Source organism: Tachyglossus aculeatus, chromosome 4, assembly GCF_015852505.1.
Source record: "Tachyglossus aculeatus isolate mTacAcu1 chromosome 4, mTacAcu1.pri, whole genome shotgun sequence".
Taxonomy (NCBI): Eukaryota; Metazoa; Chordata; class Mammalia; order Monotremata; family Tachyglossidae; genus Tachyglossus; species Tachyglossus aculeatus.
In genome coordinates, this window is record NC_052069.1 from 5,984,330 (window position 1) to 6,011,611 (window position 27,282).

The following is a 27,282-nucleotide window of genomic DNA, read 5'->3' on the forward strand; positions in this document are numbered from 1 at the left end:
GAACCCACGACCTCCGACTCCCAAACCCGGGCTCTTTCCTCTAAGCCACTCTGCTTCTCTAATCCTGGATCTGCCACTTGTCTGCTGTGCGACCTTGGGCGAGTCACTTAATTTCTCCGAGCCTCAGTTGCCCCATCTTTATAATGGGGATTAACAATAATAATAATGATAATAATAATAATAATAATAATGTTGGCATTTGTTAAGCGCTTACTATGTGCAAAGCACTGTTCTAAGCGCTGGGGGGGGGATACAAAGTGATCCGGTTGTCCCATGTGGGGTTCACAGTCTTAATCCCCATTTTACAGATGAGGTAACTGAGGCTCAGAGAAGTTAAGTGACTTGCCCAAGGTCACAGAGCAGACATGTGGTGGAGCCGGGATTCGAACCCATGACCTCTGATTCCAAAGCCCGGGCTCTTTCCCACATGGGACAGGGACTGTGTCCAAACTGATTAGCTCATATCTACCCCAGTGCTTAGAACAGTGCTTGGCACAATGTAAACGCTTTACTAGTACCATTATCATTATTACTGTTATTACATAAATGCGGTGGGGTAAATAGCCCAGCGCTGAGGAGATTCCAACCCAAATTCATTCATTCATTCATTCCTTCAATCGTATTTATTGAGCGCTTACTGTGTGCAGAGAACTGTACTAAGCACTTGGGAAGTACAAGTTGGCAACATATAGGGACGGTCCCTACCCAACAGCGGGCTCACCGTCTAGAAGGGGGAAACGGACAACAAAACAAAACATATTAACAAAATAAAATAAATAGAATAAATGTGTACAAATAAAATAGAGTAATGCTTATGTCCAACATATATACATATATACAGATATATATATATATATGAATAGGTATAGATATATGAATATATATATACACATATATATTTATCTATCTATCTCTCTATCTATCTATCTATCTATCTATCTATATATATATATATATATGAATAGAAATTCATAGGCCATGCAGATGGAAGGGTGAATAAGGTGGAAAGTTGAGAGGTTAGTTAGTCATAGAAGACTAGTGCTTAGTACAGCACTCTGCACACAGTGAGCGCTCAATAAATATGATTGAATGAAGACTTCCTGGAGGAGGTATCATTTTACTGGTGCTTTGGAGGTGGAGGTCATGGGTTCAATTCCCGGCTCCGCCCATTGTCAGCTATGTGACTTTGGGCAAGTCACCTAACTTCTCTGTGCCTCAGTTACCTCATCTGTAAAATGGGGATTAAGACTGTGAGCCCCACTTGGGACGACCTGATCACCGGGTATCCTCCGCAGTGCTTAGAACAGTGCTTTGCACATAGTAAGCACTTAACAAGTGCCATCATTATTTTTTTTGAGAAACAGCATGGCTCAGTGGAAAGAGCCCGGGCTTTGGAGTCAGAGGTCATGGGTTCAAATCCCTGCTCCGCCACTTGTCAGCTGTGTGACTTTGGACAAGTCACTTCACTGCTCTGGGCCTCAGTTCCCTCATCTGGAAAATGGGGATGAAGACTGTGAGCCCCCCGGGAGACAACCTGATCACCTTGTAACCTCCCCATTGCTTAGAACAGTGCATTGCACATAGTAAGCGCTTAACAAATGCCACTATTATTATTATTATTATTATAAGATGAAGGGGGAGGGAATTCTAGGCCAGAGAGAGGAGGTTGGTGAGGGGTCGGTGGTGAGAGAGATGGGATTGAGGTCCAGTACATAGAATGGCATGAGAGCTCGAGCCCAGGTTTGGGAGTCAGAGGTCATGAGTTCTAATCCCAGCTCTGCCACTTGTCATCATCATCATCATCATCATGAATCGTATTTATTGAGCGCTTACTATGTGCAGAGCACTGTACTAAGTGCTTGGGAAGTACAAATTGGCAACATATAGAGACAGTCCCTACCCAACAGTGGGCTCACAGTCTAAAAGGGGGGAGGGGTGACTTTGGGCAAGTCACTTCACTTCTCTGGGCCTCAATTACCTCATCTGTAAAATGGGGATTAAGACTGTGAGCCCCACTTGGGACCACCTGATTACCTTGTATCCCCCCAGTGCTTAGAACAGTGCTTTGCACATCGTAAGCACTTAATAAATGCTATTATTATTATCATTATTATTATTATTATTATTATTATTATTATGAGAGAAGCCACGTGTGTGGGCTGGGTTGGCGTGGGAGATGAGCCAAGCTTAGTAGGAGGGAGAGGCCTTGAGAGCCTTGAAGCCGATGGCGAAGAGTTTCTCTTAGACTGTGAGCCTTGGGTGGGATCGGGCTGGGGTCCAACCTGATCATTTTGTCTTCAGCACAGTGCCTGGTGCCTAGTACAGTGCTTGGCACATAGTAAGCGCTTAACAAATACCCAGACTGAGCCCCCTTTTTCCTCTCCCCCTCCCCATCCTCCCCGCCCTACCTCCTTCCCCTCCCCGCAGCACCTGTATATATGTTTGTACAGATTTATTACTCTATTTATTTTACTTGTACATATTTGCTATTCTATTTAGTTTGTCAACGATGTGCATCTAGCTTTACTTCTATTTATTCTGATGACTTGACACCTGTCCACATGTTTTGTTTTGTTGTCTGTCTCCCCCTTCTCAACTGTGAGCCCGTTGTTGGGTAGGGACCGTCTCTATAAGTTATCGACTTGTACTTCCCAAGCAGTCAGTACAGTGCTCTGCACACAGGAAGCGCTCAATAAATATGATTGAATGAATGGATGAATCATTAGTAGTAGTAGTAGATGCTTAAATGTCAATATTTTATTGTTAATATTATCACTATTATTATCATTATTGTTATTATCATTAGTCAGGCTCCACCAAACCGATGGGGGAGGAATTGGGGTGTTCATTTATTCAGTCGTATTTACTGAGCGCTTATTGTGTGCAGGGCACTGTACTAAGTACTCGGAAAGTATAATTCAGCAATAGAGACAATCCCTGCCCACACCGTGTCTGTGGAGCTGATAATAATGATAATAATAAAAATGATGGTATTTGTTAAGCACTTGCTGTGTGTGACGCACTGTTCTAAGCGCTGGGGGGGATACAAGGTGATCAGGTTGTCCCACGTGGGGCTTACAGTCTTCATCCCCATTTTCCAGATGAGGGAACTGAGGCCCAGAGAAGTGAAGTGACTTGCCCAAAGTCACACAGCTGAGGAGTGGCGGAGCCAGGATTTGAACCCATGACCTCTGACTCCAAAGCCCGGGCTCTTTCCACTGAGCCACGCTGGGCTAGGCATGAGATAATCAAATCAGATGCAGTGGTGATTCTTACGTGGCAGTAGCTTATCCCCATGAGGAAACTGAGGCCCAGAGAAGTTAAGTGCCCTGCCCTAGGACATGCAGCAGCCAGTCAGTGGCAGAGTCTCCTGTGGTCTGAGCAGTAAGCGCTCAGTAAATACGATGAAATACTCTCCCCACTGAGCTGGCTTTATTTAGCCCCAGCTGGGCTCCACACCAACTGACTCTAAGCCCTTAGTGCTAAGCGCTTAGTACAGCACTCTTCACCCAGTAGATACTCAGTAAATACCATGGATTGATCAAGCCCAGTAGGGAGGCCCAGAGTCAGGTAAGGGAGTGTCCCCAAAAGTCCAGGCTGGAGAGAACCCACCTGGGGTTAATAATACTAATGATAATAATAATAATAATAATAATAATAATAATAATAATAATAATAATACTTGTGGCATGTAAGTGCTTATTATGTGCCAGGCAGTGTACTAAGTTCTCGTGGCTCAGTGGAAAGAGCCCGGGCTTTGGAGTCAGAGGTCATGGGTTCAAATCCCAGCTCCGCCACTTGTCAGCTGTGTGACTTTGGGCAAGTCACTTCACTTCTCTGGGCCTCAGTTACCTCATCTGTAAAGTGGGGATTAAAACTGAGCCCCACGTGGGACAACCTGATCACCTTGTATCCCTCCAGCGCTTAGAACAGTGGTTGGCACATAGTAAGCGCTTAACAAATATTATCATCATTATTATTATTATTATTATTATTACAAGCACAGAATGTTGTAAACAGTCCCTGTCCCATTTAGGGCTTGCAGTCTTAATTCCCCCTTTAACGGACGAGGTAACTGTGGCACAGAGAAATGAAGTGACTTGCCCAAGGTCACACAGCATTCATTCATTCATTCATTCAATCGTATTTATTGAGCGCTTACTGTGTGCAGAGCACTGTACTAAGCACCTGGGCAGTACAAGTCGGCAACATATAGAGACGGTCCCTACCCAGCAACGGGCTCACAGTCTAGAAGGGGGAGAGACCACAAAACAAAACATGTAGATGGGTGTCAAAATCGTCAGAACAAATAGAATTATAGCTATAATTACAGCAGACAAATAGAGGAGCCGGGATTAGAACCCGGGTCTTTCTGATGCCCAGGCCCAGGTTCTAGCCACTAGGTCTTCACCGCCGTGGCAACAGACATCATCATCATCATCAATCATATTTATTGAGCGCTTACTGTGTGCAGAGCACTGTACTAAGCGCTTGGGAAGTACAAGTTGGCAACATATAGAGACAGTCCCTACCCAACAGTGGGCTCACATGGCTTCCCACACTGCGGCCCGCTCAAAACCTGCCTCGTGGGGAAATTAGTCGCTCAATCAGTAGCATTGATTGACCTTCCCAGCGCTTAGAACATTGCTTTGCACACAGTAAGTGCTTAATAAATGCTATCATTATTTTTGAGCGCTTTCCATGTGCACAGCACCATACTAAATGCTTGGGAGAGGACAACACAGCAATCGATCAATCAATCAATCAATCAATCGTATTTATTGAGTGCTTACTGTGTGCAGAGCACTGTACTAAGCGCTTGGGAAGTACAAGTGGGCAACATATAGAGACGGTCCCTACCCAACAGTGGGCTCACAGTCTAGAAGGGGGAGACAGAGAACAAAACAAAACGTATTAAAATAAAATGAATAGATATGTACAAGTAAAATAAATAAATAGAGTAATAAATCCACACAAACATATATACATATATACAGGTGCTGTGGGGAAGGGAAGGAGGTAAGGTGGTGGGGGAGATGGAGGGGAAGGGGGATCTAGCTCACTGTGGGCAGAGAATTGTCTGAATAAATGAATAAATGTTATATTATTCATTCATTCAATCGTATTTATTGAGTGCTTACTGTGTACAGAGCACTGTACTAAGTGCTGGAGAGAGTACACAGTGAGCTTCCAGTCTAGAGGAGGGGCACAGACATTCATTCATTCATTCATTCATTCAATTGTATTTATTGAGTGCTTACTGTGTGCAGAGGACTGTACTAAGCGCTTGGGAAGTATAAATGAATAAATGACGGAAGTGGACCTAAGTAGTGTGGTGCAGGGAGGGAGGGACGAATAAGGGGAGCAAATCAGGGTGTTGCAGAAGGGAGTGGGAGAAGAGGAAAGAGGCCTTCTTGGAGGAGATGGGCCTTCAGTAGGGCTTTGAATAGGGGGAGAGTCATTGTCTGTGGGATTTGAGGAGGGAGGGTGTGCCAGGATGTGGGCAAGAGGTGGGCGGTAAGACAGGAGAGGTGGAGGCCCAGTGAGAAGGCTGGCATTAGAGGAGCCAAGTGTGCGGGCTGGATTGCAGAAGGAGAGGAGCGAATATTTCCAGAAGGGACTCCCCCGGCCCGGACTCCACGGACTCTTTGCTGCCATTTCTTTCTCTCTCTTCCAGAATGCAAATGTGACCCCATATGAACAGGAAGCGGATGCCAGTTGGGGCATGAGAGGTACATCCCCGTAGGCTCTGGAACGGCCTGGGGTGGGTGGGAAAATCTCATTAGTCACCATCTTTTTTCCGGCGGGAGGGGAGGCTCCATCGGCCTCCGACGCTGACTGGGGTTTCTCCGTTCCTCTCCTGACTGTTGTATAATAATAATAACAGTGATAATGGTATTTGTTCATTCATTCGTTCATTCAATCATATTTATCAAGCGCTTACTAATTTTCATTTTAATAATGGCATTTATTAAACGCTTACTATGTGCAAAGCACTGTTCTAAGTGCTGGGGCAGTTACAAGGTGATCAGGTTGTCCCACGTGGGGCTCACAGTCTTAATCCCCATTTTCCAGGTGAGATAACTGAGGCACAGAGAAGTTAATCAATCAATCGTATTTATTGAGCATTTACTGTGTGCAGAGCACTGTACTAAGCACTTGGGAAGTATAAGTTGGCAGCATAAAGTGACTTGCCCAGTCACACAGCTGACAAGTGGTGGAGTTGGGATTTGAACCCGTGACCTCTGACTCCAAAGCCCGTGCTCTTTCCACTGAGCCACACTGCTTACTGTGTGCTTACTGTGCTCGCGGTCTTAATCCCCCTTTTACAGACGAGGGAACTGAGGCACAGAGAAGTGAAGTGACTTCATTCATTCATTCAATCGTATTTATTGAGCACTTACTGTGTGCAGAGCACTGGACTTAGCACTTGGGAAGTACAAGTTGGCAACATATAGAGACAGTCCCTACCCAACAATGGGCTCACAGTCTAGAAGGGGGAGACAGACAACGAAACAAAATATGTGGACAGGTGTCAAGACGTCAGAACAAATAGAATTAAAGCTAAATGCACATCATTAACAAAATAAATAGAATAGTAAATTTGTACAAGTAAAATAAATAGAGTAATAAATCTGTACAAACATATATACAGGTGCTGTGGGGAGGGGAAGGAGGTAGGGCAGGGGGGATAGGAAGGGGGAGAGGAAAAAGGGGGATGAGTCTGGGAAGGCCTCTTGGAGGAGGTGAGCTCTCAGTAGGGCTTTGAAGGGAGGAAGAGGGCTAGCTAAATTCTTGTTAAGTGCTTACTATGTGCCAAGCACTGTCCTAAGCGCTGGGGTAGATGAAAGGTGATCAGGTTGTCCCCCGTGGGGCTCACAGTCTCAGTCCCCATTTTGCAGATGAGGTATCTGAGGCCCAGAGAAATGAAGTGGGTCACATAGCAGACGTGGCGGAGCCGGGATTAGAACCCACAACCTCTGGCTCCCAAGTCCGCGCTCTACCAACTAGGCCATGCTGTTTGATGGCTCAGACCACTCAGTTCTGTGGCGGGCCACGGGGCCATCTCCTTAGCAACCAATGTTAATTTTCATCTCCCATCATTGCAACGCTATATCGTCTCCTATCTTGAAGTATGTTCTGTCCTGTCCCGATTTGTTATGAGGAAGTACGTGGAAGAAAAGTGTCTGAGAATTTCCACTGGGCACAGGGGGATAAAAGAGTTGATCGCTTAGCGTCTCCATTGTAATAATGATGGTTGTTGTTAAGCGCTTACTATGTGCCAAGCACTGTACTAAGCGCTGGGTAAGATATGTGATAATCAGGTCGGACACGGTCTCTGTCCCACATGGGGCTTTCCCTGTCTAAGGGGGAGGGGGGACAGATGTTTAATCCCCATTTTATAGATGAGGCCCAGAGAAGTGACGTGATTTGCCCAAGTTCAATCAGCAAATTTTACCGATGAGGTACCCGAAGCCCAGAAAAGTGAAGTAACTTGCCCAAGGTCACAGAGCAGACAAGAAATAGAGTCGGGATTAGAACCCAGGTCTTCTGTTTCCCAGGCCCAAGTCCTTTCCACAAGACCATGGTCCTGTCCATATAACAGTGGTATTTGTTAAGCTCCTTACTATGTGTGAAGCACTGTACTAAGCGCTGGAGTAGATACAAGATCATCAGATCCCACATGAGGCTCACAGTCTAAAGAGGAGGTACAGTGCTCTGCACACAGTAAGCGCTCAGTAAATGCGATTGAATGAATGAACTTGTCTTCTGTGTGACCTTGGGTAAGTCACTTCACTTCTCTGGGCCTCAGTTACCTCTTCTGCAAAATGGGGATTAAGACCGTGAACCCCACGTGGGACAACCTGATGACCTTGTATCCACCTCAGCGCATAGAACAGTGCTTGGCACATAGTTAGCGCTTAACAAATACCATTAAAAATGAATAAAAACAGGAATTGAATCCCCAATTTGCAGATATGAGGTAAAACTGAGGCCCAGAGACGTTAAGTGGCTTACCCAAGGTCACACAGCAGACAAGTGGCACAGCCCGGATGAGAAACAAGTCCTCTGGCTCCCAGGCCGTGTTCTTTCCACAAGGCCACACTCCTTTCCATATAATAATAGCGGTATTCCTTAAGTGCTTACTAAGTGTCAAACACTGTACTAAGCGCTGGAGTCACTCCTCCGGTCCCACGTGGGGCTGACAGTCTAAGGAAGAGGGAGAACAGGTTTAAAATCCCATCCTGGCATTCCCAAGCCCCTTTGTATTTCCAGCTCCTATTCGCTCATTCGATTCGTTCATTCAGTTGCATTTATTGAGCGCTTACTGTGTGCAGAGCACTGTACTGAGCACTTGGAAGAGGACAATAGAACGATAAAGAGACACATTCCCTGCCCACAACAAGTTTACCGTCTAGAGGGGGAGACAGGCATTAATAGAAACAGATAAATAAATCAGCCTATTACACCGATTGTCCGATGCTTCCTCCTCTTCAGTCCCAGAGCCCGACTTTTATGACACCCAGACCGTAAACTCGTTGTGGTCAGGGAATATCACTGTTGATTGTTGTATTGTCCTCTCCCAAGCGCTTAGTACAGTGCTCTGCACACAGTAAGTGCTCAATAAATATGATTGAACTGAATGAATTAGTGGAGATTTTCAAAGAAGATCGATTGTGTGTTTTCCCAGTCCCCTTCGCCCCAGCCAATACCTCAGTCAGTCAAGCGTATTTACTGAGCTCTGACTGTGTGGAGGGCACCGTGCTAATAATATTAATAATAATAATAATAACAATAAAAGTAGTACTTGTTAAGCGCTTGCTATGTGCCAAGCAATGTTCTAAGCACTGTACTGAGCATTTGGGAGAGGACAATATCAGACAGATTACAATATCAGACAGGCAATTCTTACCACACAGATAATTGCTCTCCCCGCCTTCAAAGCCTTCTTGAGGGCCCATCTCCTCCAAGAAGCCTTCCCTGACTAATTCCTCCTCTCCTCTTCTCCCACTCCCTTCGGCGGCGTCCTGACTTGCTCCTTCATTCATCCTCCCTCCCAGCCCCTCAGCACATATGTAGATATCTGTCATTTATTAATTGATCCATTTATTTACTTATGTATATTAATATCTGTCTCCCCCCACAGACTGTGAGCTCATTGTGAACAGGGAATGTGTCTGTGTGTTGTTGTATCATACCCTCCCAAGCGCTTAATACAGTGCTTTGCACCTGGGCAGGGAATGTCATTGTTGCTCAGTGGAAAGAGCATGGGCTTTGGAGTCAGAGGTCATGGGTTCAAATCCCGGCCCCGCCACTTGTCAGCTGTGTGACTTTGGGCAAGTCACTTAACTTCTCTGGGCCTCAGTTCCCTCATCTGTAAAATGGGGATAAAGACTTTGAACCCCCCGTGGGACAACCTGATCACCTTGTAACCTCCCCAGCGCTTAGAACAGTGCTTTGCACATACTAAGCGATTAATAAATCCCATTATTATTATTATTATTATTATTGTTGCATTGTGCTTTCCCAAGTGCTTAGTACAGTGATATGTACATAGTAAGCCCTCAAAAAATACGATTGAATAAGCACTCAATAAATATGATTGAATGAACAAATGAATACAATGCAACATAGAACACACACATTCCCTGCCCACAAGGAGTTTACAGTCTAGAAGGGGGAAGAGAGGTAGACATGAATAGAAATAAATAAAGTGACAGAGGTGGACATAAGTGGTGTGGGGCTGGGAGGGGGTGATAAAGAAAGGGAGAAAGTCGGGTGAAGCAGAAGGGAGCAGGGCCTAGTGGATAGAGCCCGGGCCTCGGGGTCAGAAGGGTCACGGGTTCTAATCCCAGCTCCGCCGCTTGTCTGCTGTGAGAACTTGGGCCAGTTGCTTCACTTCTTTGTGCCTCAGTTCCTTCATCTGTAAAATGGGGATTGAAATTGTAGGACCGTGGGACCGTGTCCAACTCAATTTTCTTGTATCCATTCCCGCACTTAGTGCAGCACCCGGTACATAGTAAGCACTTAACAAATGCCATTATTATTATTATTATTATTATTATTATTATTATTATTATTATTATTAAGAGGAACCCTATGGTAGGGAAGGTGGATTATCAATCAGCCTGAGATTGACCCCCAAAGCAGAAATCAGGAGTCATGACCAAATTTAGCCTCGGCCTCTGGCCTTAAAGGGGGTGAAGGCGTAAGAATCCAAAAACAATGGCTGACAACTATACAAGCATCCTCCTCCTCTAGACTGTAAGCTTGTTGTGGGCAGGGAATGTGTGTTATTTTGTTCTATTAATAATAATAATAGCATTTATTAAGCACTTACTATGTGCAAAGCACTGCTCGAAGCACTGGGGAGGTTACAAGGTGATCAGGTTGTCCCACGGGGGGCTCACAGTCTTCATCCCCATTTGACAGATGAGGGAACTGAGGCCCAGAGAAGTGAAGTGACTTGCCCAAAGTCACACAGTTGACAATTGACAGAGCAGGGATTTGAATCCCTGACCTCTGACTCCAAAGCCCGTGCTCTTTCCACTGAGCCACGCTGCTTCCCTTCTATTCTACTCTCCCAAGTGCTTAGTACAGTGCCCCCCACACAGCGCTCAATAAATAAGATGGACTGACTGACCTCTTGTGCTTTTTTTTTTTAATCGTACTTGTGAAGCACTTACTGCGTGTCAAGCACTGACCTAAGCGCTGGGGTAGATACAAGTTAATTAGGTTGGACACAGTCCCCGTCCCACCTGGGGCTCACAGTCTAAGTTATCTCCAAGAACAGGGTGTTGGCATTTCAGAACATCCTCTTAATATAATGATTAGCATATGTTACAGAACCAGAGATTCTCTAAATTGTCCAGTGTTTAAAGAAAACAAAGCCAAAAAACAACTTACACTGGGGAGCAAAGAAATTGGAGAATTTTGGCAAGCTTTGCGGTTGTCTCATTATAGGAGGAAAAATGAAGGAAAATCATATTAAATGGAATTTAGAGCTTTGAATGAAGTAAAACCCCGATGAAACCTAATATAGACCCACTGAGGTATAAAAGTGGTTTAAAAACCAAACTTACTTAGTCTTTTGTTGAGGGGGGTCTTTGAGAGGTAGATAAGTATTAAGATTCCCACTTTCCAGATGGATAAAGTCACTCGGTCAGTGCATCTTATTTATAAAGCGCTTACTGTGTGCAGGGCACTGTACTAAGCGTTTAGGGAGCAAGTCAGGGTGACACAGAAGGGAGGGAGAAGAGGAAAGGAGGCCTTAGTCAGCAAACTGTTGGAGTGAGAGCCCGAGGCCATCGGCAGAGGGGCAGGGTCCGATCAAAATCAAAATCAGTCAAAATCTATTTTTTTTGAGACATCGGTGTTTGTTTCCAGCCCTACTGAGTGCTAAGTACAGTGCTAAGTGCTTAGTACAGTGCTCTACACACAGTAAGCGCTCAATAAATACGATTGATTGATTGAGTGCTAAGTGCGTTGTCCATGGAGAGAAGCAGCGTGGCTCAGTGGAAAGAGCCTGGGCTTTGGAGTCAGGGGTCAAGGGTTCAAATCCCGACTCCACCAATTGTCAGCTGTGTGACTTTGGGCAAGTCACTTCACTTCTCTGGGCCTCAGTTACCTTATCTGTAAAACGGGGATTAAGACTGTGGACCCCACGTGGGACACCCTGCTCACCTTGTAACCTCCCCAGTGCTTAGAACAGCGCTTTGCAAATAGTAAGCGTTTAATAAATGCCATCAAAAAAAGTTGGTAATCGATAAATTTGATTAATGCTATTTCCCCCATGATATTGTAAACTCCTTAAGGGCAGAGATGTGTTTCCTTATTCTGTTGCATTTTCTCAAGCTCTTAGAATGGAGCTCTGCATCCTCTAAGTGTTCAATCAGTAATGTTGAGTGACTGATTGAATGTACTATCTGGTTAAAATATGCTTTAGCACAAGTTTAGACTGTAATAATAATAATAATAATAATAATAATAATAATAATAATAATGATATTCATTAAGCGCTTACTATGTGCAAAGCATTTTTCTGAGCGCTAGGGAGGATACAAGGTGATCAGGTTGTCCCGCGTGGGGCTCACAGTCTTAATCCCCATTTTACAGATGAGGGAACTGAGGCCCAGAGAAGTAAAGTTGACTTGCCCAAGGTCACACAGCTGACAATTGGCGGAGCTGGGATTTGAACCCATGACTGTAAACTCCTTGTGGTCAGGGAACATATCTACCAGCACGGTAGAATGGGTAGAACCCGGGCCCGTGAGTCAGATGGTCATGGGTTCTAATCCCGGCTCTGCCACTTGTCCACTATGTGACCTTGGACAAGTCACTTCATTTTCTGGGCCTCGGTTCCCTCATCTGGAAAATGGGGATTGAGACTGTGAGCCCCACGTAGGACAGGGGCTGTGTTCAAATTGATTTGCTTGTATCCATCCCAGTGCTTAGCACAGCGCCTGGCACATAGGAAGTGCTTAATAAATACGATCATTAATTAATTAATTGATTATTTAAGCTTCTTGTGGGCAGGGAACATCTGCCAACTCTGTTATATTGTATTGCCCCAATGGCTTAGAACAGCAGCAGAGAAGCAGCATGCCTTGGTGGAAAGAACTGGGGCTTGGGAGTCAGAGGTCATGGGTTCTAATTCCGCTTCTGCCACTTGTCTGCTGTGCGACCTTGGGCAAGCAACTTCACTTCTCTGGGCCTCAGATACCTCATCTGTAAAATGGGGATTAAGACTGTGAGCCCCAGGCGGGACAACCTGCTTACCCTGTATCTACCTCAGCACTTAGAACAGTGCCTGGCCTATAGTGAGCACTTAACAAATACCGTAATTATTATTACACTGTTCTGCACACAGAAAGTGCTCAGTAAATAGCATTGAGTGAAGTCAAAACAAATTATCTGACTAATCAGATTTTTAGGATTACATTTGTGAGGCTACAGAATCTACCTCAGCACTTAGAACAGTGCTTGGCCTATAGTGAGCACTTAACAAATACCATAATTATTATTACACTGTTCTGCACACAGGAAGTGCTCAATAAATAGCATTGAGTGAAGTCAAAACAAATTATCTGACTAATCAGATTTTTAGGATTACATTTGTGAGGCTACAGAATCTTAAAAACCCTGTGTCTCTCTTAAAGTAGGGGAAAGACAACTTGCATTATTTTTCTCTTCTACTTTGCTTGCCTACGGGCGTATTTCCAGGTGATGGAACCTACAAAGGAATGCAAGACATTATTGATTTTTGCTCCTTAAACCGGATTTCCAGGAAAGACAGGATACTGAATACCATTTATATAGTGATATTTATTAAGTGCTTTCTATGTGGCAAGCATTGTGCTAGGCCCTGAGGGAGATAGAATACAATGTATCAGACAGTCTCAGCCCCACTTAGGGTTCAATCTAAGAGGGTAAGAGAACGGCTTTCTTAACCTCACTTTACAGATGAGGAAATTGGGGCACAGAGAGGTGAAGTGACTTGCCAAAGGTCACAGAGCAGGCAAGTGGTGGAGCCAGGACTGGAATCCAGGACTTCTGACACCCCCGAGCTGTGCTCTTTCCACAGAGTCATTATAAAAGACTTTTGTTGCATCGCTGGGATATTTGTTTCTATTCTCCATGATAAGCTATTGATGCACTCGTTATCTCCCTTCCCCAGAAAAATATTTATGTATTTTTATGCCAAACCCAAGAATGTATGAGTCATGAAAAAGGAAGTAAAATAGGAGATTCAAAGAATGAATCATCTACCCCTTTCTATCATGAGGAGGCTGTTTTATTAGACTATCCTTTAAATTCCGTATTTATTCAGGGCTCACTATGTGTACAAAGCCCTTAATAGTAATAACCGTGGTCCATTGAGCACTTGCTATGTTCCAAGCAATCTACTAAGCGCTGAGAAAGAATCAGGACATCCGGATCAGACACAGTCTACATCCCACATGGGGCTTCCTGTCTAAGGGTGAGAAAGAACAGGTGTGGAATCCCCATTTTACAGATGAGGTAAATGAGGCCCAGTGAAGTGACTTGTCCAATGTCACACAGCAGGCAAGTGGCAGATCCAGTATGAGAACGTAGAGAAGCAGCCTGGCTCAGTGGAAAGAGCCTGGGCTTTGGAGTCAGAGGTCATGGGTTCTAATTCTGGCTCTGCCAACTGTCTGCTGTGTGACTTTGGACAAGTCACTTCACTTCTCTGGGCCTCAGTTCCCTCATCTGTAAAATGGGGATTAAAACTGTGAGCCCCACGTGGGACAACCTGATCACCTTGTATCCCCTCCAGCGCTTAGAACAGTGCTTTGCACATAGTAAGCGCTTAACAAATACTATTATTATTATTATTATTATTAGTATTATTATTATCTGGCTTCCAGGCCCTTGCTCTTTCCAGTAGGCCACACTTCTTCCGGCGTGGCTGGGGGGATTAGAGCGGTCATGGGGTACTTGTGAGGACGTACCTAATTATTTTGACCATTCATTTAGGAATTGGTAAACTTAAAATCTCGGCCCTCAAGGAGTTTACTGTTAGCAAGGGACGTTGCCATAATGGCATTTATCGAGTGTTTTCTGTAGTCAGAGCACTGTACCAAGTACCTAGATATGTCTGTTTATTGTTATATCGTACTCTCCCATACAAGCACTTAGTACAGTGCTCTGCCCACGGTAAGCGCTCAATAAATACGATTGAGTGAATGACTATTGGTCATCGAACTGTACTTTCCAAGCGCTTAATACAGTGCTCTGCCCAGGTAAGCACTCAATAAATACAACTGAGTGAATGACTATTGGTCGTCGAACTGTACTTTCCAAGCGCTTAGTACAGTGCTCACGGTAAGCACTCACTTCACTTCTCTGTGCCTCGGTGACCTCACCTATAAAATGGGGATGAAGACTGTGAGCCCCCCGGGGGACAACCTGATCACCTTGTATCTCCCCCAGCACTTAGAACAGAGCTTGGCACAGAGTAAGCGCTTAACAAATACCATTATTATTATTATTATTATAATGACTTTGTATCTCCCCCAGCACTTAGAACAGTGCTTGGCACGTAGTAAGCACTTAACAAATACCATCATCATCATCTCCCAATCGTTCGGTACAATGCTTTGCACACAGTAAGTGTTCGTTAGGTAGAATTGAATGAATGAAGATCATCGTAAAGTTAGTAATAATAATAACTATGGTAGTTGTTAAGTGCTTACTATGTGCCAAGCACTGTTCTAAGCACTCGGATAAATGCAAGTTAATCATGTTGAACACAGTCCCTGTCCCACATGGGGCTCACATTCCTCACACTTAGACGTGGGGCTCACAGTCTTAATCCCCATTTTACAGCTGAGGGAACGGAGGCCCAGAGAAGGGAAGTGACTTGCCCAGGGTCACACGGCAGACGTGTGGCGGAGCCAGGATTAGAACCCAGACCCGTGCTCTATGCACTAAGCCACACCGCTCCTCCAGGATCCCTACCCTCAAGAAGCTTCCAGTCGAGAGGGGATCCATTCATTCATTCAGTTGTATTTTTCCAGGGCTCACTGTGTGCAGAGCACTGTACTAAGCACTTAGGAGAGTGTATTACCACAATAACAGACGCATTTTTTGCCCACAACGAGCTCAGCAGTTCCAGTTTTCCTTACGAGGTACCCAGACCATGCTTCGTGCTTTTCAGATTTGTCCGTAGGGAGGTTTTCTGAGGATAGTGTTAGCAATGGGAGCATTCTGTCCACAGGCACAACAAAAAGGGTTTCTAGGGCTCGTGCTAGTTCTGGAGGGGGCAACAATTCGTGTGGAATAAAAATGAAAAACCCAAAAATATAGTGCATGCAGTCACTCGCTAGCATGAGAGAAATGTGACCGTCTAAACGTCTGCCTTCTGAAAGAATTGACTCAGTGCACCTTCTTTTTCTTTCAGAATACAAGGTAAGAGGGACGGTTCGGCCGCCGGCAGGACTCTCAGGTTGTGCCAGAACTGACAAGGTTAAAAGCATTTCCTTTACGTTGTCATCACCCCGTGAAACGTGTAGAGTGAGACGTGGGTCAAGTATACGCCGCCCCGTTTCAGCGAGTCCGCAGCTCTTGACTTCCACGAAGTCGGCTGCCTAGGCGTCTCATGCCGGCCTTCTGGTTTTTATTTCCGCAACAGGTCTATCCTTACGAAATGCTCATCGTGACGAACCGAATTCGAGTGAAGTTACCCAAGGACGTGGACAGGACCCGGTTGGAGGTAAGGATGGTTTCCGGTTTGTCTCGCCTTCTCCCGGAACCTGACTTTGAAAACCGCCGAGGCGAGGGGTGGGACATTTGGAACGAGCTTTAGCCCAAGACAGTGGAGTTGGACTGAGAGTTTCATGAGGGCAGGCGTGGTGTCTATCAGCTGGATGGGACCTTCCTAATAATAATAATAATTATGGTGTCTGATGATGATGGCATTTGTTAAGCGCTTACTGTGTGCCAAGCGCTGTCCTAAGGGCTGGTGTAGATGCAAGATCATCAGGTTGTCCCACGTGGGGCTAACAGTCTTAATCCCCATTTTACAGATGAGGGAACTGAGGCCCAGAGATGTAAAGTGACTTACCCAAGGTCCCACAGCAGACAAGTGGCAGAGCTGGGATTTATTCATTCAGTCGTATTTATTGAGCGCTTACTGTGTGCAGAGCACCATACTAAGTGCTTGGGAAGTACAAGTTGGCAACATATAGAGACGATACCTACCCAACAGTAGGCTCAAAGTCTAGAAGGGGGAGACAACAGCCTAGAAGGGGGAGACGGAAGGGGGGACATCTAGAAGGGGGATTAGAACCCACATCCTCTGACTCCCAAGCCCGGGCTCTTTCCACTGAGCCACGCTGCTTCTCTGTTTGTTAAGCACTTACTACGTGCCAAGCACTGTTCTAAGCTCTGGGGTAGAAACAGGGTGATCTGGTTGCCCCAATGGGCCTCACAGTCTGAATCCCCATTTTACAGATGAGGTAATTGAGGCCCAGAGAAGTGAAGTGCCCTGCCCGAGGTCGCACAGCAGACAAGTGGTGGAGCCGGGATTAGAACCTATGTCCTCTGACTCCCAAGCCCGGTCTCTTTCCACTAAGACACTTGTCTGCTGTGAGGCCTGGGACAAATCACTTCTCTTCTCTATGCCTCAGTTGCCTCATTTGTAAAATGGGGATTAGGACTTTGTGCCCATGTGGGATAGGGACTGTGTCCAACACTTCATTCAGTCGTATTTATTGAGCGCTTGCTGTCTGCAGAGCACTGTACCTAGAGCTTGGAAAGTACAATTGGGCAAAAGATAGAGACAGTCCCTACCCAACAACGGGCATGATTTGCTTGTATCCACCCCAGCACTTAGAACAGTGCCTGGCACACAGTAAGTGCTTAGCAAATACCAGAATTATACGTAGGAGGCTCATCATGCATCCAAACTGACTCAGATCACCATTCATTCGTTCATTCATTCCATCATTTATTCATTCGTATTTATTGAGTGCTTACTGTGTGCAAAACACTGTATTAAGCACTTGGAAAGTACAATTCAGCAGCAGAGGCAATTCCTGCCCACAACGGGCTCACAGTCTCCAGGCCAAAGGACCGTGGACAGTGTTGTAGTTCAGATCCCAGAAGGATTTCTAGACTGTGAGCCCGTTGTTGCATAGGGACCGTCTCTATATGTTGCTGACTTGTAATTCCCAAGTGCTTAGTACAGTGCTCTGCACACAGTAAGCGCTCAATAAATACGACTGAATGAATAAAGACCAGCCCAAAACGAACTGGAAAATCCCAAGCCAATCTGTCCATCAATGGTATTTATTGAGCACTCACTGTGGGGAGACCACTGTACTGAGGAGTATAGAACACAGTGGAGTTGGTAGACAAGGTCCCTGCCCTCAGGGAGTTTTCATTCATTTATTCATTCAGTCGTATTTATTGAGTGCTTACTGTGGGCAGAGCACAGTACTAAGCACTTGGGAGAGGACAAAATAACAATGAACAGATGTATTCCCTGCCGACAACGAGATCACAGTCTAGAGGGGGACCCAGACATTAATAGGAATAAATCAATTAGAGGTAAGGTGCTGTGGGGCTGGGAGGGGGGATGAATAAAGGGAGTGAGTCGGGGTGACGCAGAAGGGAGTGGGAGAAGAGGAAAGGAGGGCTTAGTCAGGGAAGGCTTCTTGGAGGAGATGGGCCTTCAGTAGGGCTTTGAAAGGGGGGAAGAGTGATTGTTTGGTGGATTTGTGGAGGGAGGGCATTCCAGGACAGAGGTAGGACGTGGGCCGGGGGTCGACGGTGGGACAGCAGAGAAGGAGGCCTAGTGAGTTGGTTAGTGGCGGCAGAGGAGCGGAGGGTGCGAGCTGGGCTGGAGAAGGAGAGAAGGGAGGGGAGGGAGGAGGGGACAAGAGGATGGACAGCTTTGAAGGCAATAGTGAGGAGTTTTTGTTTGCTGTAGAAGTGGATGTGGGCAGGGATAGTCTCTGTTGCTGAACTGTACTTTCCAAGCAATTAGGACAGCACTCTGCACACCGTAAGCTCTCAATAAATACCATTGAATGAATGGATGGGCAACTACTGGATCTTCTTGAGAAAGGGGGAAACAAGTCCTAAACCTTTCTGTAGAAAGATGATTCAGACACCAGGGTGAAGTACACCTTGCCTAGTCTAGTACTTTTAGACTGTGAGCCCGCTGTTGGGTAGGGACCGTCTCTATATGTTGCCAACTTGTACTTCCCAAGTGCTAAGTACAGTGCTCTGCACACAGTAAGCGCTCAGTTCATTCATTCATTCAATCGTATTTATTGAGCGCTTACTGTGTGCAGAGCACTGTACTAAGCGCTTGGGAAGTAGAAGTTGGCAAGCTCAATAAATACAATTGAAAGAAAGAAGAAAGTATAGACTGGAGTGGAGTGACAGGAGGCTGGGAGGTCAGCAAGTAGGCTGATGCAGTCATCCAGGCAGGAGAGGATGAGTCTTTGTACTAATATGGTGGCGTTTTGGATGGAGAGGAAAGGGCAGAGTTTAGCGATGTTGTAAAGGTGGCACTGACGGGATTTAGTGATGGATTGAATTTGTACGTTGAATGAGAGAGAGGAGGCAAGGGTAACACCAACGTTACAGGCTTGTGAGATGGAAAGGAGGGAGGTGCCATTTACAGTGCTGGGAAAGTCAGGGGGAGGATGGGGTCTGGATGGAAAGATAAGGAGCTCTGTTTTGGACACGTTAAGCTTGAAGTGACTGGAGGATTTCCAAATAGAGATGTCCTCTGACTGCCACCTCCACAATTTGGCTTCTTGGGTCAGTGGAATCTGTTGGAGTCAAATCTCGATTTCCAACAGGCCCTGATTTCTGACACCCCAAGGTGGAGAAGCAGAGCCCAATGGCTTCTCAGCTTTCTGTTCCTCAAAGAATCTGGGCTTGTAGGGAGCTCAAAGCAGCTGGGGAGAATCACTAGTGCCCTGAGCCATTTGGAAACCATGGATTTTCTTATTCCTGTAGAAGGGGTCAGAGCAAACAATTCATTTAGCACGCTGACAGCCAATCAATCAATCGTATTTATTGAGCGCTTACTGTGTGCAGAGCACTGTACTAAGCGCTTGGGAAGTACAAGTTGGCAACATATAGAGACAGTCCCTACCCAACAGTGGGCTCACAGTCTAGAAGGGGGAGACAGAGAACAAAACCAAACATATTAACAAAATAAAATAAATGGAATAGATATGTACAATTAAAATAAATAAATAAATAGAGTAATAAATCTGTACAAACATATATACATATATACAGGTGCTGTGGGGAAGAGAAGGAGGTAAGACGGGGGGATGGAGAGGGGGACGAGGGGGAGAGGAAGGAGGGGTCTCAGTGTGGGAAGGCCTCCTGGAGGAGGTGAGCTCTCAGTAGGGCCTTGAAGGGAGGAAGAGAGCTAGCTTGGCAGATGTGCGGAGGGAGGGCATTCCGGGCCCGGGGGGTGACATGGGCCGGGGGTCGATGGCAGGACAGGCGAGAATGAGGCCCGGTGAGGAGATTAGCGGCAGAGGAGCAGAGGGTGTGGGGCTCACAATCTTACTCCCCAGGTAACTGAGTCACAGAGAATTGAAGTGACTTGCCCAAAGCCACACAGCTGACAAGTGGTGGAGCTGGGATTAGAACCCATGACCTCTGGCTCTCAAGCCTGGGCTTTTTCCACTGAGCCATGCTACTTGTCTAAATGTTTGGAAGAGGACAATACAACAGAATTATCAGACACATTCCCTGCTCATAATAAGCTTACAATTTTAATTAACGGAGGTTCTTTGTTAAGAGTACAATCAAGGGTATTTTGAGTACATGTGACACTTTAATCAAATTTATTAAGCACTTACTGTGTGCAAAGCACTGTACTAAGTGCTTGGGAGAGGATAATATTACAGTGCCAAGAAGACCAGACTTCAGGGTGTGAAGACCAAAAATCCTATCTCCTTATAGTGTTTTTTCTGCCACCGCAATGAAGTAGTTTAATCAAACTGCAATGAAGTTTGGATTATCTTTTGGCTTCTCGCTCCAATTTAATAATAATAATAATGGTATTTGTTAAGTGCTTATTATGTGCAAAGCACTGTTCTAAGCGCTGGGGTGGATACAGGGTGATCAGGTTGTCCCATGTGGGGCTCACAATCTTGCTCCCCATTTTACAGATGAAGTAACTGAGGCCCAGAGAAGTTAAGTGACTTGCCCAGAGTCACGCAGCTGACAAGTGTACTTCCCAAGCACTTAGTACAGTGCTCTGCACACAGTAAGTGCTCAATAAATACGATTGGATGAAAGAATGAAGTGGCAGAGCTGGGATTAAAACCCATGACCTCTGACCCCCAAGCCCGGGCTCTTTCCACTGAGCCACACTGCTTCTCTACTAGGATTTGAGTCAATCCTAGTAAATTTTATCATGAGGATCCACTAAAAAGCCGCATGACCCAAATAACATTGATTTGATGGAACTGAGCATTTGAGCCCTCAAGGTGCTTACCTTCAAAAGGTTTTAAGTCTTCTAGACTGTGAGCCCACTGTCGGGTAGGGACCGTCTCTATATGTTGCCAACTTGTACTTCCCAAGCGCTTAGTACAGTGCTCGGCACACAGTAAGTGCTCAGTAAATACGATTGATAAAGACGATTGATTTTAAAATGGAGGGAGCGGGAAGAAGAAGCCCAGCTCTGACAGGAAATTGTTTTTTCCCCTTCGTTCCATGAAGTCACCTGAGACAGTCAAGAGCAAAGATTGCCACATAAAAGCAACCCGACCCAGGACTAGAATGTGCCGATGAATTAAGTTTCTCCAACAATAACAGCAACAACGTCAGGAGGGTGTCATCTCTGTTAGAAGTCTTCCAAGTGGTTCGCTGAGAACGTGCGAAAGATGGGAGAGTGTGGGTCTGAATTTCCTTTTTTCCAGACAAAGTGGGGTTTGTTTTGGAAGGATAGAGGGTGTCTCCTGCCCGCCAACCTTAGTCATCCATGCATTGTGCTCAGCTTGAGGTGCTGTTTGCTTAACTTGGAAGGGATAAGTTTACCTCATACCAGGTGCAAGTCGGGGCCTCATGTTGCAAGGAGCCTGGTGTCTTCAAAGGCCTCAGAGAATTTGCAAAAGAACAGTAAATAAAATCTGCTTTAAACCCCCGCGCAGCGGTGATAAGGGTAGATGAAATGCCGACCCTTCCTGAAGGGAAAAAAAATTGCGGGATTCATATTGACCCAGAGAACATTCTGGAACCCTTAAATGGTATAATAATAACAGTTATTGTTATGGTATTTGTTAAGCGCTTACTATGTGCCAGGCACCGTATGAAGCGCTGGGGTGGATAAGAGCCAGTCCGGTTGGATACAGTCCCTGTCCCGCATTGGGCTCGTAGTCGTATTCCCCATTTTACAGATGAGGGAACTGAGGGACAGAGAAGTGAAGTGACTTGCCCAAGGTCACACAGCAGACAGGTGGAGGAGCTGGAATTAGAACCCGTGGCCTTCTGGTTTGCGGGCCCGGGCTCTAGCCTCCACACCATGCTGCTTCCCTAATAGCTGGGGAAGCAGCATGGCTCAGTGGAAAGAGCCCGGGCTTTGGAGTCAAAGGTCATCCGTTCAAATCCCGGCTCTGCCAATTGTCAGCTGTGTGACTTTGGACAAGTCACTTCACTTCTCTGTGCCTCAGTGACCTCATCTGTAAAATGGGGATTAAGACTGTGAGCCCCACGTGGGACAACCTGATCACCCTGTAAACTCCCCAGCACTTAGAACAGTGCTTTGCACATAGTAAGTGCTTAATAAATGCCATCATTATACTATCTGTGGTTTCCAAACAGTTGAATTAGCAGTGTGTCAGATTGAGATTATGCATCCTGGTTTGGTGATAATTATTAATCAGTTGCATTTATTAAGCACTTACTATGTGCAGAGCACTGAACCAAGCATTTATTATTATTATTATTACTATGTGCTTACTCAGTGTACCAGGCCACTGTTAATAATAATGACATTTGTTAAGTGCTTACTATTTGCCAAGCACGGTTCTAAGTGCTGGGGTAGATACAAGGTAATCAGGTTGTCCCATGTAGGGCTCACAGTCTTAATCCCCATTTTCCAGATGCGGGAACTGAGGCACAGAGAAGTGAAGCGATTTGCCCAAAGTCACACAGCTGACAAGTGGCAGAGTCGGGATTAGAACCCATGACCTCTGACTCCAAAGCGCGGGCTCTTTCTACTAAACCATGCTGCTTCACTGAGCCCTGGGGTAGATACAAGATAACGGGGTTGGACACAGTCCCTGTCCCACGTGGGGCTCACAGTCTTAATCCCCATTTTACAGATGGGGCAACTGAGGCACAGGCAAATGAAGTGGCTTACCCAAGGTCACACAGCAGACAAGTGGAGGAGACGGGATTACAACCCAGGCCTTCTGACTCCCAAGCCCCAGGTTCTAGCCACAGACTTTGCTACAATATAACATCATCATCAATCGTATTTATTGAGCGCTTACTATGTGCAGAGCACTGTACTAAGCGCTTGGGAAGTACAAATTGGCAACATATAGAGACAGTCCCTACCCAACAGTGGGCTCACAGTCTAAAAGACTATAACAGAGTTGGTAGGCACATTCCCTGCCCTCCATGACCTCACAAAACTTTCCAAGTTGTTCTACATCAAGAGACTTGATTAATAGTCATCCCTGTGGTATTTATTAACTGCTAACTAGGTACTGTGCACTGTATTAAGCATTCATTCATTCAATCGTATTTATTGAGCGCTTACTGTGTGCAGAACACTGGACTGAACGCTTGGGAAGTACAAGGCGACAACATATAGAGACGGTCCCTATAGAGACGGTCCCTACCCAACAACGGGCTCACAGTGCTGGAGTGGATACAAGCCAGTCGGGTTGGACACAGTCCCCATCCCATGTGGGGCTCACAGTCTCCATCCCCATTTTACAGACAAGGGAACTGAGGCACAGAGAAGTGAATTGATCTTCTAGACTGTGAGCCCACTGTTGGGTACGGACAGTCTCTATATTTTACCAACTTGTGCTTCCCAAGTGCTTAGTACAGTGCTCTGCTCACAGTAAGCGCTCAATAAATACGATTGAATGAATGAATGAATGGTGGAGGCGGGGTTCAAATCCATAACCCTTCTGATTCCCAGGCTCGTGCTCTAGCTTGTTTCAGATATTTTCCAGCCCATTTTTCAAAACTGCATTATTCTAAACCCAAACCCTAATCCTTGTAGTGGAAATGGGTGGCATATGGATGGTTATGGTCCATGTCCATATCCATAATTTATTTTAATATTTCTCTCCCCTTTTAATAATAATAATGATAATGATGATGGCATTTGTTAAGCGCTTATTATGTGCAAAGCACTGTTCTAAGCACGGGGAAGGTACAAGGTGATCAGGTTGTCCCACGTGGGGCTCACAGTCTTAATCCCCATTTTACAGATGAGGGAACAGAGGCCCAGAGAAGTGAAGTGACTTACCCAAGGTTTCGCAGCTGACAGGTGGTGGAGGCGGAATTAGAACCCATGACCTCTGACTCACAAGCCCAGAATCTTTCCACCCAGCCATGCTTCTTTTAACCTTTAAGATCTTTGTAGTCAGGGAACGTGTCTACCCACTTTGCCCCAATGCTAAATTAGTCAGCACTTAACTAATAGCACCGTTATTAATATCGTTATTACTAATTCCATCACTTGCTTGAGGTGTGACCTTGGGCAAGCCATCTAACCATTTTGGGCCTCAGTTTCCTCATCTGTAAAATGGAGTTAGAGGATACCTCCTCCAGGAACTAAGTGGCCATCAGTAACCAAAATTATTCATTCATTCAGTCAGTCAGTCAGTCAGTCATATTTATTGAGCGCTTACTGTGTGCAGAGCACTGTACTAAGATTATATTGGTGGGTTTGTGTTTTGGGACCACCGAGGGGATGATCATTCATTTAATCATATTTCTTAAGCACTTACTGTGTGCAAATAATAGTAATGGTGGTATTTGTTAAGCGCTTACTATGTGCCAAGCACTGTTCTAAGAGCTGGGGGAGATACAAGGTAATCAGGTTGCCCCATGTGGAGCTCACAGTCTTCATCCCTGTTTTACAGGTGAGGTAACTGAGGCCCAGAGAAGTTAAGTGACTTACCCAAGGTCACACAGTTGACAAGCAGCAGAGCTGGGATTAGAACCAATGACCTCTGGCTCCCAAGCCCATGCTCTTTCCATTAAGCCACGCTGCTTGAACTGTCCTAAGTGCTTGATGATGATGATGATGATGATGATGGCATTTGTTCATTCATTCATTCAATCGTATTTATTGAGCGCTTACTGTGTGCAGAGCACTGTACCAAGCACTTGGGAAGTACAAGTTTGCAACATAGAGAGACAGTCCGTACCCAACAGCAGGCTCACAGTCTAGAAGGGGGAGACGGACAACAAAACAAAGCACTTACTATGTGCTGGGGAGGATACAAGGTAATCAGATTGTCCCACGGGGGGCTCGCAGTCTTCATCCCCATTTTACAGATGGGGTAACTAAGGCATGGAGAATTGAAGTAACTTGCCCAAAGTCACACAGCTGACAATTGGCGGAAATGGGATTTGAACCCATGACCTCTAACTCCAAAGCCCGGGCTCCTTCCATTGAGCCACGCTGCTTCTCTCACCGCAACTTAGAAACCAGATAGTTTAATATCTAGCATGAAATCAACGGAAAATCAGAGATCAGCTGCAAGAAAGAGCACAACCGCCCCCCGCCCAACCCATCCATAGAGATCTCCTACCGCGCCGTGATCAATCTCATCCTCTTTTCGGGTCCTTAATGGGCCAGACCAACCTGGGCCTCCCCAGCCTAAAGAAGCAACGTGGCTTCATAGCAAGAGCCCATGCTTAGGAGCCAGAGGTCGTGGGTTCTAATCCCAGCTCTGCCACTTGTCAGCTGTGTGACTTTGGGCAAGTCACTTCACTTCTCTGGGCCCCAGTTCCCTCATCCGTAAAATGGGGATGAAGACTGTGAGCCCCACTTGGGACAACCTGATCAATCAATCAATCAATCAATCGTATTTATTGAGCCCTTACTGTGTGCAGAGCACTGTACTAAGCACTTGGGAAGTACAAGTTGGCAACATATAGAGACAGTCCCTACCCAACAGTGGGCTCACAGTCTAGAAGGGGGAGACAGAGAACAAAACCAAACATATTAACAAAATAAAATAAATAGAATAGATATGTACAAGTAAAATAAATAGAGTAATAAATATGTACAAATATATATACATATATACAGTATCTACCCCAAGAGCTGACAACAGTGCTTGATTGTTTCTAGACTGTGAGCCCGGTGTGGGCAGGGATTGTCTCTATTTGTCGCTGAATTACATTTTCCAAGCGCTTAGTACAGTGCTCTGCACATAGTAAGCACACAATAATGATAATACTAGTAATAATAATGATGGCATTTGTTAAGCACTTACTATATGCTCAGCACTGTTCTAAGTGCTGGGGGGGATACAAGGTAATCCCACATGCGGCTCACAGTCTTAATCCTCATTTTACAGATGAGATAACTGAAGGCCAGAAAAGTGAAGTGACTTACCCAAAGTCACCCAGCTGACAAGCGGCGGAGCTGGGATTAGAACCCATGACCTCTGACTCCCAAGCCCGGGCTCTTTCCACTGAGCCACGCTGCTTCTCAATAAATACGATTGAATTGAACAAATATTATTATTATTATTATTATTATTATTATTATTATTATTATTATTATTATTATTATTATGGGTCCCTCGGGCCTGGGCTGTCTCTGCTTTCCTTTGGGTGGACGGAGAGCAGCAATCCTCCTCTTACACTATCCTTGTTGACTGGAATATGGAAATATGGAGCTTTACCCAAATAGGCCCTGAACCATTACTACCAAATAGTTCACTCATTTTTTTTGGCATTTTGGGATGACAGGGCAACTTTCTTTCTTCTCCAGTTTTCCTATCTCCTCCTCTCGCTAAGCCGGGGGGCCCTCCGCCTTGGCAGGATGCGCTAAGCAGAAGGCTGGGGGACCCTGTTGGTTGAGAGAGTCAGTCCTCAGTCCCTCCGTGTTGCCCAATTGTACTTTCCAAGCGCTTAGTACAGTGCTCTGCACACAGTAAGCGCTCAATAAATGTGATTGAATGAATGAACGAATGACCCCTGGCCCACATCCTACCTCTGGCTTGGAATACCCTCCCTCCTCACATCCACCAAACTAGCTCTCTTCCCCACTTCAAAGCCCTACTGAAGGCTCACCTCCTCCAGGAGGCCTTCCCAAACTGAGCCCCCCTTTTCCTCAGCTCCCCCTCCCCTCCCCATCACCTGGACTCGCTCCCTTTGCTCCCTTTGCCCTTTGCTCCCTTTGCTCTTCCCCCCTCCCTGCCCCACAGCACTTGTGTATATATGTACATATTTATAACTGTAATTCTATTTATTTTCATTAATGATGTGTATATATTGTATATATCTATTATTCTATTCACTTATAATGATGCTACTGATGCCTGTTTACTTGTTTTGATGCCTCTCTCCCCCCTTCTAGACTGTGACCCCTTTGTGGGCAGAGATTATCTCTATTTGCTGCTGAATAGTACTTCTCAAGCACTTAGTAGCGGGATGAAGACTCTGAGCCCCACGTGGGACAGTCTGATCACCTTGTATCCTCCCCAGTGCTTAGAACAGTGCTTTGCACATAGTAAATGCTTAACAAATGCCATAATAATAATAATAATAATAATAATGGCATTTATT

General features: G+C 45.5%; 1 protein-coding gene across 18 annotated transcripts in view; it reads left to right on the top strand.

Annotated features, from left to right (window-relative positions):
* The window catches only part of ABLIM2 (actin binding LIM protein family member 2), a 308,934-nt gene that overhangs the window by 254,476 nt on the left and 27,176 nt on the right, over window positions 1–27,282 (top strand). For 9 of the 18 annotated variants that reach the window (XM_038744827.1, XM_038744830.1, XM_038744835.1 and 6 more), the window contains 3 exons: window positions 5,678–5,732; window positions 15,926–15,990; window positions 16,157–16,237. In XM_038744827.1, coding sequence (XP_038600755.1) covers window positions 5,678–5,732; window positions 15,926–15,990; window positions 16,157–16,237 — 201 coding nt within the window. The remainder of the gene's footprint in view (window positions 1–5,677; window positions 5,733–15,925; window positions 15,991–16,156; window positions 16,238–27,282) is intronic. The other 9 variants (XM_038744831.1, XM_038744834.1, XM_038744839.1 and 6 more) reach the window with 2 other exon arrangements.